We start from the raw sequence: 14,445 nt of genomic DNA, 5'->3' as shown, positions 1-14,445 counted from the left end.
GTAGTAGTAGTAGTAGTAGTAGTAGTAGTAGTAGTAGTAGTAGTAGTAGTAGTAGTAGTAGTAGTATGTTTATATCTATATCATTGTTGTCATTTGATAATTTTTCTTATGGTGACCTAATAACAGCTGACATGTTGAAATTTTTTAACAAGCAGATGTCAGCTTGTCAGAAAAGCAACCACGAGTATCAGTCTATTGTTCATTCAAACAACTGTCGAATAAAGGTACTGACTTATAAATAAATGTTTACGGTAAATCGATTAAGTATTAAACAAATATACGCGTGAACGATAGTTTTCCTTAAGTTTAAACTTTAAACCTACATGTTACAATATCAACGCACACATAACCAAAGTAAATTCAAGTATTTTACTTATGTGAAATCCTTTTTTGAATGTTAGGAAATATTCACATTTTTAAGTCGTTCTTGGAAAATTGCATGAATACAAATTGTTCCAAAAAGGTTAATATTATTATAATCATAAGTCAATCGTTTCCAACATAATAAATCCTGCAGGCGATTCCGACACTTCAAAAATGTATCTTATTAATAAAGTTCTTCCATTCATGTTAAAAATCAATATAATAAGTGACGATTGTAAAAGCGCAAACAGAAAGTGTGCATTTTAAACAAATTGACGATAGTTTCTTAGAAAAGGCTGTTAAGGCAATCATAAATGGTACACATGAAGATTACAGGGGTGTGTGTGAGGCTCCATCTACAGTTAAACCATTTATGCCTAGCGTTTAGAAAAAAAGGCATTCACAAACAGCGTAGACCCAGATGAGACGCCGCATGATGCGGCGTCTCATCAGGTTCTGTGCAGTTTGCTGAAAGGCATTTCTGTAAGAAATATTCTAAATATAGAAATAAATAAACTAGACTTCCCTAATTTTGGAAATAAATTGATCCAATTTCGAAGGATGGGAGAGTCCACTAGGCATAAATGGTTTAAATTCACGTTTGGTCTGTATGAGAAATAGAAGTTGTCCAAACAAGAAACGTAAAAATGAACGTTTGCAATGTAGCGTTTCACTGCAATTCAAATAGTAGTTGAGGAGAAGTTTGTCACCTGAGTGAACGTTGTGCGTGATATACATAAGTTATGTTTGTAGCGTTTTACCCATGTTATTTTTTCATGTCATCTTGTGACACATAAAGTTAATTTCATTCATTTAAGGTCTAGCAGCTGAGAATTACGTTGAACCTTTATGGTCGGTAGATATGTTCGGGGGCAACACATGTATGTACATATAAACACCTTCATTCTTCAAATGTTGGCCAAAAGTAGGCAGACCTTAGTAGATTGCCACATTGTTTTAAACGAGGACGTAGTCAGTAGGATTCGATTCGATTATGCTTAAATGTCTAGTATCGTGTATGCTTGCGTCCATCGCGACCCAAATACACATCCGGTGTCTGAATATCAGTCCTCACACTTCGTGAGTTTACTGATGCCCGCGCTGTCTGGTATGACGGCGGCGGACTGCGAACATATGGTTCTCGGTTGGGGTTGTAATAATGCCTGATGTTGGTCACCGGGGTCTCTGGTGGCGGTGACGCGAACTTCCGGTTGAAAGAATAATCGCTACGTTTGTGATCACGGAATTTGTCGTATGTATTCGCTTCCGTCCGTTCTTCCGGACGTACGCGTCTGATTTTGCCACTGTTACCTTGGTAGCGGCGGATGTCCGGAATCATGAGGACGCCGGCAAGGAAGCACATCAGGAAGGCGGTCACGCAGAGGCCGATCGAATAGCCGGGATAGTAGTCCGAGGCCACAAAGACCAGCCAGATTATCATGGATATTATACCCAGTGTCACTAAAATAGACACACAACATGAATTGCGGAATGTATTCACTGAAAATGCCAGTTTATCTTACGTAAATCTCTGTTACACACCAAGTTATGTTCACTAATTAGTTTGCGGTCAGTGTTATTTTACGACTTTATAATAAACGATAAATAACTAATATAATTTAAGTTAATTTGTTGTAATACAATCATACCAGCAACAAAACACAGGATTGTGATGGTTATGGCGATGGAAATCTCGCGGAACCTTTCGGAGGCCACGTACATGGCGGCGATAATCGCGCCCACCACCACTAGCACCAGCACAATGGACTCGAACGCCTGCACGGCCTTGAAGGAGCCTGCAAGAGGCGGAACATAATGTGTCTTGTTCTGTGAAAAATAAGGCAAAATACATGTGCGTAAAGTGTCGTCCCAAATTAGCCTGTGCAATCCGCACAGGCTAATCAGGGACGACACTTTCCGCTTTTATGGTATTTTTAGTTTCAATGAAGTCCCGCCTTACAGAAAATCAAGTTAAGGCGGAAAGTGTCGTCTCTGATTAGCCTGTGTGATATGCACAGGCTAATCTGGGACGATACTTTACGCACAGGCATTATGCCCTGCTTTCTCAGACCAAGACACATATAGTCATACAGCGAGTTTAGTTTTGTCATTGGTTTATGTGTTTATTGTATAGTTAAAAGCCCATACACATTCAAAATCAACGATTTGTTTGTAATATATTTCGAAATATAATGATAGCACATTCAAAAAATCAATGTCTCTTGTAGCAATAGCCACAATTTCAACGCTAGATGTCAACTGGTATCATATATTTAACAAGATACAAAATGCTCTTTTTACTTTTTTATGTTGGGCAATATATTAAAGTGATATTAGGGGCATCTAACCGTTTATAGATGTCTATCGCAACTGTTGTTTATATTTGGTGTTTTCACTTCATATACACTTATATTTGTTAATCAACATACTAAAACAATATCCCGGAAAGAAAAATATAATCAATTTGAATATCAACCGTACTTTCGTTTTGAAAACTGACGACAGAAATGATTCGATGTACGATGTCAGTCTAAATGTAGTTTTCATGCAGATTCGTTCATACGACACAAAGACACAATTTTGTTTTACGGATCATTTCGGCTTAGACGAGTGGGCGAGTCATGTACAATATCGAAAATAATATATATTTTTTTATTAACAGCTGGTAGCAAGATGAGTTATAGATAATTGGTTAGTTGCCACATTTTAACTAATTATTTAAACTTGTTAATTCTTTTTAGCTCAATTTGACAGTGAAAAATGCCCATACTATCACTTTCAACACATGTTCATGTACCAAGTTAGTGTTCGTGTTTCTTATGAATAGATATCGTTGCAGGAAATTAAAATGGAATATATTTTGCCACAAAAATAAAAACGAGCATTTTTTATCTTGTAAGATTGGTGTTACCATTCCACATCTAGCGTTGAAATTTTGGCTATTGCTATAAGGAACACTGATTTGTTATGGGTAAGTTTAATTTTACGAAATATTTAAAGCGGGTATATACGATTTTTATATGTGCTGAATTGTTAAATATTGATACAAATATGTTATAATAACACACAATATGCAAGAAAAATGATACATTTAAGACGAATTTCATAAAATACAGCAAATACAAATTAGGGCCCTGAGCCGATTGTGACGAAGATAATTCGTAATTATTTTCCTACAATAACCGATGCATTCGTCTTTTTAGTAAGTGTTTGTGTGTCGTATGAATCGATATCGCTGCAGGAATTTCAAATGAACCGTTAAACTAAATTTAGATTCACATCGTACATGCATGATATACATGCTGGCGAATTCGGCTGTACAGCCTTTTTCGATTTCAGAATTAAATATCTGGCTTATTTAGCATTTTTCGACACATGTTCTTCTTAACTTTTATTTTAGTTCATATTGAAATATATGTATAATACATTTTTACACATTTTATATTAATAAATAAATATTTGACAAGATCGTATATACCCGCTTTAACGAAATATTCGTTGGCTTTGAGTTCGTATGTCACTTTAATTATTTATCGCAATAATGTGTTATTACGATATATTGAAAGTAACATAAAAACTCAAAATCAACCAATATTTCGTAAAATATCGGTTGGAATGATTTAAGAACAGTCCTGTCCCCGTATAACACAATTTCAAAATCAATTTTGATATTTAAAGCGGGTATATACGATCTTGTCAAATATTTATTTATTAATATAAAATGTGTAAAAATGTATTATACATATATTTCAATATGAACTAAAATAAAAGTTAAGAAGAACATGTGTCGAAAAATGCTAAATAAGCCAGATATTTAATTCTGAAATCGAAAAAGGCTGTACAGCCGAATTCGCCAGCATGTATATCATGCATGTACGATGTGAATCTAAATTTAGTTTAACGGTTTATTTGAAATTCCTGCAGCGATATCGATTCATACGACACACAAACACTTACTAAAAAGACGAATGCATCGGTTATTGTAGGAAAATAATTACGAATTATCTTCGTCACAATCGGCTCAGGGCCCTAATTTGTATTTGCTGTATTTTATGAAATTCGTCTTTAATGTATCATTTTTCTTGCATATTGTGTGTTATTATAACATATTTGTATCAATATTTAACAATTCAGCACATATAAAAATCGTATATACCCGCTTTAAGCATCGTCGTTTCACTAGATTAAAGTCAATGCAACTGAATTTGTGACAACAAAAAAAGGAAACGATGTTTATATGTCGTCATGATAATAATGATGAGGATGGACCGAAATATAAATATATTTTAGATGCGAAAGCAAATCTAATAATTAATTATTAATTGTACGTGCACTTATTTAATAAATCTGATTGTAAATTTTCCCCATGATATTTACAATTACAATTTATTATTTGATATTCGGTATCTGCTATGCGGCGTGAGAGTGCATTTTCACCGCATAGACGAAACCCGTCACGTCTAATGTGCGGGGACAGCCGCATTGATTAACTCGATGAATGGCTTTGTGAATATACGAGGATGCTGGCACCTGTCGAACTTTTCAAATTTCAATTGAATTTGATAAACATGCCGTTTTAGATTTCGATCTATTTAATTCAAATACTGCTTGATTTTATGAGACTAATGAATATTAAAGGAGCCATAGCTTTATTTTTTACATTCAAATCATTAAATTAACTTTCTATTGCCTACCCTACACAGGTTCCTTTAAGTTCAAATGAATTAGGTAGGTTTATATTAATCAACGTGTATCATTTTAACACGATCTTGAAGACTTGGAAGATGGTTTATTTAATACATGCCAGCGCCGTAGCCACGCTGAGGCACACCGAGGCAGTTGCCTCGGCTAAAATTTGCAGAGCAATGTTGAGATAACAAGGGAAAAAAGGAAAATTTATATCAAAGAATAAAATCTATATAAGAAATTGAGGCAATTTAATGAATTTAAGGCACTATGATATACACAAACAAATAATATCATTAAGTACAATTGGTTCATGTTGAGGCAGATACTTATTTCATTTAATAACTTCAATTGATGTCAAATGGCTCAGCAAAATGTTTAGGAAAATCCGTTTATTAAAGGCTCTATAAAGGTGAAGATACGTAATTATTAACAGATTTTTAAATATGTTTTTCTTATTTTATTTATAAAGGTTATCAAAAAACAATATATATATGATATTAGACATAATAATAAAAAATGAGCAATACAACTTGTTTTGAGCTCAAAATAAAGTGTCCTCCAAGTCAATTGTGTTTACAAACAATCAGTTTATTTACATCGCTGTTTACTCGCGAAAGAAAAAGTGAAAGTGACTCAGGTAACCAAAAATATAACGATGACTTTTAACGTTTTCCGGTATCACTCACAAAGTACGTCTCTTCTAAATGGTTAAAACGTTTGTAGTGATCTAATAAGTTACTTTCTGCTGTTAAAAAGTTGTTAAAATAGAATTAAAATTGAATTTTCGTTCGGCTATTTCTTAGCATATGTCAACGCTCTGAGGCTACTGACAGAAAATGATGACGCAGTGCTAAAGCAAAATGTTCCACAAGAAAATTGAAAAAATGGCCAAAAACTCCACTGATTTAAGTTAAATATTTGTACTCCTCATGATAAACAATATGCCCCTGTGACGCAATCGGTACGGCGTCAGACTCTGTATCCATTGCTCACTATTATATTGTCATTGCGTTGGTTCGAATCCCAGTAGGTCCGTGTTTTAGTAAATTCCATCAATGATCCTTTTTATATGTGTTTATGATTGAAAACGCTTTTGATTTAATGCATTTAAATATTTCTTTTAAGAGCCCTATTGTGCTTTCAAGCTCTAAATGGAAAAACAAATCGTCCACGAATTTTTTCACCGTGAACTTGTCTGAACTACAACAGCAAGTTTGCGGAAGCTGATTTGATGTTAACTTAAGAAATAATATTTTTTATTGGTTCTTGTACATGTGAGCGGAGTTTTAGCGCATTGCGAAGGCTTAAAAAGTGGACACGTTCTACTATGAAAGAGGAACGGCTTAATGGCATCGCTTTAATGTTTGTGCATACACACATTCCAGTTGATCGAAAACAAATTCTTCAAATGTGGGATTCGACTGGAGACAGGAGAGTTGAATTAGCGTTCAATAAGATTGATATTTAAAAGTTGAAGAATAATAAAACATGTTCATGAAACATTATTCGCTATATAGATCTGTTTTTCAATATTATAAGGTAGATCTATTTTATTTTAGTATTTCAATAACTTAGTTTAAACCTATTTATTTAAGCTCGATTGCATCGAAAGCCCAAGGCTTATATAAACGCTCTCGAGTCCGTTTCCTGGGCCTAGAACCAGTACTTGGTGTCTTTGGGGAGATCTAAAGAACGCTCCCGCGGTGGGGATCGAACCCGTGACCACGGCGACTCATTTCAATAATAAATATGTAAAGCACATTATATTATCCATATACATACTATGGCTTGTATGAGAGAGCTGCGTCTCATTTTTTTTCTTTTTTCTATCTGACTTCAAATTAAGTATATGACTATTTTTCTATAGTTAAGTTTGTTACATCATAGTCACTTCAAACACGGCTTATGGTACCAGAATATAAAATTGACAATGAACGTATAGCAGATTTTTGTGTGAACTTTATTGATACCAAACGGTAATATGTAGCGTCCACGATTCCGATAATTGAGGTATAAAATGTAGTTTTTTAATGGCCTTTAAAACGCACCAGAGACGTTCTAGGTAAAAAAAATCCAGGGGGGGGGGGACATTCCCCGGACCCCCCTAGAACGACCTTAGATACTGCCTCGGCTTAAATTTGGGTCTGGCTACGGAACTGCATGCGCACACATCATGCTTACAGTAAGCTCCGATAATCTCAATTCAATATTGTGCTATACGAAACACCTAGAGCGACATACAAAGACTGTTAACACTGTGGTACATTTATAACAGCTATTATGGTTCAACATAACCTTTTCATGCGCCGAGACAAAAATGTTCAACAGGCTTTTATTTCATTCAAATAGGACACGATAAGAATAGAGAATAGACAAATATTAAAGATTGGCCAGATTGATAATTATTTGCAGGGATGTTGACAATTTGGGTTGGATTTGATCAAGAGCACATGTAATAGGTGGTATATCAATTTAATACTTGCTGAGTCTTTCTATAAAAATGAAAGGCGGGAAATAAATATTAATCTGCTGAACAATAAATTAACACTCGATGCCGAATGTGTTCGTATTGAAAGTCTATACCAAATAGACCATTTGGATATGAAATTATGGATTTAAATTAAAAAAAGAATAAAAAAGAATATATTCAAAATGCCGATCTTTGTAAAGATAACTGCCAATTAAATGTGCATACAAACGTTTGCAACCATTTTCGATGCCATCCGATAATTATTTTCAAACTTACATATGTCGCTTTTTGTGTAGCGTTTAATTAATCCAACTCGATGCCAATTCGTTTGCAAATGAGCTTGTTCATCTCCGACGAAGACCTGTTTTATTTGTTTCGTAAGAAAAAACTTTTTTTAAGTATTCGTAATATTTTAGCCCGTTTCACAAGTATATATCGGCCAAAGATAAAATGCAGAACGCTTTAAATTTAAAAAGAAATCCGGGTTTATTTATATAATTTTTGTCAGAGATATCAACTGAGAACTAATCTAAATGACGACTCGTTTAATTAATTCAGTAAATAAAACACAGAGATAATCCTTAAATTGTACAAAACTGGTCTTAATAAACGTTACACAAGTTCATTAACCGTGTGCATTGTGTGCATCTTCTTGTGGCATTAGTTATCAGTGAATTAATTATAACATTAAACTATTAAAATATTATCATCTAACCGACAAACGAATGTTGAACCATTTGCCATGATGCGCGGCAAAGGAAGGGCATTAAAAAATTCATGACTTTAACAACAATCGACAAAAGAATTGTTTAAGTTATGTTATGTGCTTCATTCATCATTGAAAACAAAACTGTGAAATGTCAATATTGCAAATAGAAAAGTTGTTTGATCATAAACAGATATTGTATCGATGAACAGCTCGGTAGAGCTGTGATTTACTCGCAAAACTAGGACCTCGTTCTTCATATTGCTGTCACATTTATGGGCGCGTGGCCAAGTTATTTTAACACTATCATTATGTCATAATACAACTTTTCATGACATAAAAAATCAAAAAAATCTGATATAATATATATTATACCAGACTTTACGTTCTTTTTTTGGATGAAAAAAAAAGTTTTATGACATGTTGATAGTGTTTAAGTGATTTGGCCACGCGCCCAATACCTGTGATTACTGTAAGTAAGAATTTCATTGAAGCTTAACCAATGTTTACAGGAGATGAACTAAGGTCTACTTTTGTCAGATATGTAAGTGAAAGGACTCCCCTTTGGTATAAAATGGTATTCACTAAAGATTATATTTGAAGCTAAGAGCTATCATGAATTATTTAGATCGTGTTTTTATAAGCGACCTTTGGTAATTACTCTAATCTCCAGTTACAAATACATTCACATAACATATAAATGTACGTTCAATTAGGTATATAAGCATGTCATCGAAGGTGATTAGACATAATTATACTTTTAATAGCAACAGGTTTTTTTGGTTGCGTAGAATATATTTATACTTGTTGATTGGTTATCTTTTGAGGCTTTTAGTTCCATAAGGCTTTACCTACTTTAACTGATTATAATTATTTTCACTTAACTGGAAATCGGCAAGATTATTTTATAACCAATCTTAAATTTATCATGAATTGCAGCCTTTCATCAATAACTTACACAAATTAAATTACGATTGTATATCATATGCGAAATTTGATTGAATTTTTCAATTATATGGGCATTTCAGGACTGATTGTGTCGTGTTTTGAGAAAACTGGGCATAATGCATCTGCGTAAAGTGTCGTCCCAGATTAGCCTGTGCAGTCCGCACAGGCTAATCAGGGACGACACTTTCCGCCCAAATTGAATTTTCGATTAGAAGATACTTCATTTTAACAAAAATAGTCATAAAAACGGAAAGTGTCGTCCCTAATTAGCCTGTGTGGACTACACAGGCTAATCTGCGACGACACTTTACGCACATGCATTATGCCCAGTTTTCTCAGAACGCGACTCAATTCATCAAACATCGCATAATCACAGTCTGATTCTTTTGATTGTTCTGCAAACTTTGAGATCTTTTCCAGTTTTTCATATTCTATTTAACATATTCATCTTGTATTATCAGGAAAAAATAGCTCAAGCATAAAATTCCAAGTTAACATAAAAAATATCTTTAGATGCAAACTGACAACTGTTAAAGCGGACAAACCGACTAAAAAACCGACCGAAAAACCGACTTACGGAATTACTTCTAAATCTTCGGTTGCATCGATATAAATACAACAAATGAAATATTATTTGTGAAAATGTATTATACGCCGTACCTGTCTTGTGTTCGCTGGGCACGTCTATGTCCGCACAGGCGGAGTCGTGGCCCCCAGAGCAGTTAATTGCCTTCCACAGGCCGGTCGCGAAGGCCAGATTCTCCTGTATGGTTTCCGTCAGCATCCAGTAGCTCGTCGCGAATCCCGCCACGTGCAGTGCCGCGGCGACCACGATCAGCACGAGCGCCAGCTTCGCCCACGTGCTTGCGGTACCAAACACGTTCGTCATATTTATTTGCTTCTTCGCTGTTTTAAAGTTTTATCTAAAATCATTCAATAGGCAATAGACTCAATGAGGTATCCGTGATTGTTTTGAATATTTAAGCTGTCTCTGCGTGATAAGTTTTGGTTTTCGGAGATTCTCAAGGAGGGTTGAGTAACGGGGCTGGACACAGCCCGGATCTTCTCATAATAAGGCATCGGCGCGTGGGGACAGCGTTAAATCGAAATAAACACGCGGTATATTTTATGAGCATGTTGTAATTTCATTAATTGATAAGTTAACTAATTGAGTCTCGCTCTTAGCAAAGGGGGTTTAAATATATGTGCAGACTAATCAGGGACGACAGTTTCCGACTTAACGTGATTTTGTCTAAGAAGTGACTTTCTTGAAACTGAAAATATCATAAAAGCGGAAAGTGTCGTCTGCATATGCTAATTAAGGACGACTCTTTACGCACACGCATTTAACCATTTATGCCTAGTGTCTAGAAAAAAATGCATTGGCAAAGAGCGTAGACCCAGATGAGACGCCGCATGATGCGGCGTCTCATCAGGGTCTGCGCTGTGTGCTTAAAGGAATTTCTGTAAGAAATATTCTAAATATAGAAGTAAATATACTAGGCATCCCTAATTTTGGAAATAAATTGATCCAATTTAGAAGGATGGGAGAGTCCACTAGGCATAAATGGGTTAAACACCCTTTTCAGAGAGCACGGCCCAATTTCACTGTGTACAGTGTACAAAGTGCGTTAGTTTACTGTGCGGTGGTGCTATTGGCGAATTCAAACCGGACGAACAAAAAAAATCAAGATTTGAATTAACGTTAGTTCTATGAAATGAATATTGATTTAAACGATGTTTTTAACGATAAAACATCTCACCGGATGCATTTACGATCAACATCTTCCGATAGGGCTCGGATTTGTTACTAACATCCGTGTTCAAATGACATTTACTGGCGTTTTTCATTTAACACGTAAATTAATCACATTTAAAACAAATGTATCAAACGAATATGTAAAGCATAAGGTCATAAATATTCAGGCGTCTTGTATAAATATACACGCGTCTTGAAGACGCAAGAATCATGTTTAAATAAGTGGGTCATTCAAATTTTAGATATGGTCGAATAATATTTAAGCATGCAGATATTTCCAAATTTCTTACCGAAATACTATTTGAAAAGAGTATAGACCTTCAGTGGAGGAATAAATCAAGTTTGATGAAAACTAAATACATGTATACTTTTTGTATTGACTTACTCTAACTTAATGATGGTCTTTCACGCACCACACTAGAAAATATTAATTCTATAACAACTCGTGAAATAACATTCGAGCATGCCCTACAAACAACACCAAGCATGTATAATTATGTACATGATATAGCGACCTGAAGTTTTCTAATTCTATCCCATTTGATGTTCGTGCTCAATTCAGAAAAACGTGTTTATAAACAGGAACATCATCATCATCATAATCATCTTCATTATCTTCATTATATTATTATTATTAGTATCATTATTATTATTATTGTTATTATTATTATTATTATTATTATTATTATTATTATTATTATTATTATTATTATTATTATTATTGTTGTTGTTGTTGTATTGTTGTTATTGTCATTGTTTCTATTATTATTATTATTATAATATTATCATCCTTATCATCCTTATCATCGTAATCATAGTCGTCATCATCATCATCATAATCATATTATTATTATTATTATTATTATTATTATTATTATTATTATTATTATTATTATTACTACTACTATTATTATTATTATTGTTATTATATCTCTAGTATTATTATCATCATCATCATCATCATCATAAAAATCACTATTATCATCAGCACCACCATCATCATCACCACCATCATCATCATTATTTTAGATATAGTAAGTAATATACAATTTACAAGTATTATATTGTTCCTTGACCAAAATTTAAAAAACAAAATTACCAGTTGTACAAATCCATGTTTCGATATAGTTCACCATCAACATCTAAATGGTAATATATCTGTCTAGAAAAGGCTCTTACAGATATATAAACAAGACGCCTTACCTTTTCATCACTTATTTCTTTGCATATTCAGATTGTAGGCCATCGATTTAAAATCAAATTAAATAGCTTCAATACAATGGAACTCGAGCGAATCATATCATAGAATTTATTTAAATCAACCTGTTATACAGTGAGACCAAAGAAAGAAATCTCGCATCTTATGTGTGCTCTTTTATCAGTGATAATAGATGATTTTGTATTTACCAAATGTTAATTCAAAAGGTGTCTTTTGTTAAAATTCTTATTTACGTACGTTCCACTCAATGATGGTTAGCGCTGCGGAATGACTACATCGCTGAGAATGTAAATAAAAGGAAATGACAAAATCCTTCGAAGAGAAGCTTAATACAAATACGTATTTACTTTGCGAAAGTCGAAGAATTGCATTCAACATACTATAGACGCTCAAATGTGTGTGAAACTCTATGTGTTGGTTATAAAAAAACACTTCTGATTTAACAAACGAACATTAACCCTTTCAGTGCGGGAACCGAATTTTGAAGGCCTTTGCAAACAGTTTGGATCCAGATGAGACGCCACAGAACGTGGCGTCTCATCAGGATCCAAACTGTTTGCTATTCTGATAATATTCTTTGAAAAGAATCGAAGAAAATGCTAATTTTAGAAATTCAGCAGACGACATTTTAGCAGACGACAAATTTCCCAGCATGCAAAGGGTTAAATAAACGTTTTATATTTTCGCGTTTTATTGTTATCAGACGTCACAAAGTTGTGTACGTTTTGCGTTCAATCGACTGAACTCTTATATTGAAGGTTGCATGTTCGACCATGTATGCTATGCTTGTTAATATTAGCTGGTCTTAACTACAAATTTATAACGGATGCCGATTACCTTGCACCTTGGAAAAAAATAATTTAATTTTATATCTTTATTAAAAACGGAAGAAAACTCGTTCATGGATATAGTTTTCGAAAAACGTTCAGCCAACCTACCTGTCTGATTGTGTTTGTTTATAGGTTGTTGTTTTATTTGCTCTGTATTTCTTCGATAGATGAAGATGAAGGTGAAAACAAACAACTCTTTGTCGCTGACTGATGGCACTTTACGTGGTCCGTTATACATTTTAAAGGGGCCGTCAACCAGAATTCACGAAAAAAGAAAAGTTCCAAAATACCGTATTTTTTACAATTATTAGTTTATATTGATTAAAATATCACGACTGGCATATTACATTACTTGAAAAAGTTGTTAAGTTTTCATATTTTCAGTATATTCGGTAATACAATTTTACTGGGTATGTGTACCAGGTAACTACCAGTTAACTATAAATAACGCAAGTAGATTGATCATCATCGTCAAGTTTTAAAACCAGGAATGCAAATTGTGCATGCGTAGTGAATTGTATATATTTTATATATAAAATGGTCAATCTACTTGCGTTATTTATAGTGTGTATATCGTTATGTCACCTATTTTCGCGATGTACTTTCGATTTCACTTCGCGAAATTTTTTATTTCCGAATATAATGAAAATATTAACTTTTTCAAGTAATATAATATACCAGTCGTGATATTTTAATCAATATAAACTAATAATTGTAAAAAACAACGGTATTTTAGAACTTTTCGTTTTTCGTAAATCTGGTTGACGGCCCCTTTAACTCAATTTAAGAAGAGAAAAAATAGGTTGTTGTATTATACAAATTCCATTTCCAATAGGGTCCCATAAGAAACTGCCAACTTTGAAAGCATTTTCCGTACCGTTCCTTTACATAAAATTTTGCAAGTCTTTGTTTAATTTAAACGACAACTCTGTCCGCACAAAATAATTTCAGTCCAAAATTTACCTTCTCGCAACTTCTAAGAAAGTAAACTTTGCCCATATTCAAGCATCTTTGGAAAACAAGTTTTCGGCAGTAAGATTTCGACAATAGCACCGTTTAAAAAAAAAACTACTATAAACGTTAATCTGTTAAAGTAATCCATACGAAATTCACAAAACTATTGCAGAAACACGTAGAATACGGGGAATAACCACAAAAAGCATCTATGGGATCGCTAAATTGTGTGTGTTTTTAACGAGAAGAGACGATGAACTCTTTAGAAATAAGCACTGTTTTCGACCACGGAGGAATACCAACTGATTGAGTGTATTGCAGCCTATCGGAAGGGCCTTGTTTAAGTCTAATATTGAATTACGCGTAAAATAAATTCATAATTTATTGTTTCTAGGAATTTTAATGGTCGAGAGGAAAATATAGCGTGACTGCTTGGTGGTGGCAATACTGGAAAGGTGCAGTTTCTGTAGAGCCTTCCGGCATCTCACTGCCACCGAAAAAACCAAC

General features: G+C 33.9%; 1 protein-coding gene across 1 annotated transcript; it reads right to left on the bottom strand.

Moving 5' to 3' along the window:
* Positions 1–525: 525 nt before the first annotated feature.
* Positions 526–12,106, bottom strand: LOC127877982 (uncharacterized). The gene is made up of 4 exons (XM_052424324.1): positions 12,035–12,106; positions 9,837–10,099; positions 2,013–2,159; positions 526–1,824 (listed from the first exon to the last, which is right to left on the bottom strand). The coding sequence occupies exons 2-4, from the start codon at positions 10,063–10,065 to the stop codon at positions 1,370–1,372; spliced, it is 831 nt and encodes a 276-aa protein (XP_052280284.1). The 5' UTR covers positions 10,066–10,099; positions 12,035–12,106; the 3' UTR covers positions 526–1,369.
* Positions 12,107–14,445: the final 2,339 nt, after the last annotated feature.

This window comes from Dreissena polymorpha, chromosome 4 (genome assembly GCF_020536995.1).
Source record: "Dreissena polymorpha isolate Duluth1 chromosome 4, UMN_Dpol_1.0, whole genome shotgun sequence".
NCBI lineage: Eukaryota > Metazoa > Mollusca > Bivalvia > Myida > Dreissenidae > Dreissena > Dreissena polymorpha.
Note: the sequence above shows the minus strand (reverse complement) of the source record. Positions and strands in the feature narration are given on the sequence as shown.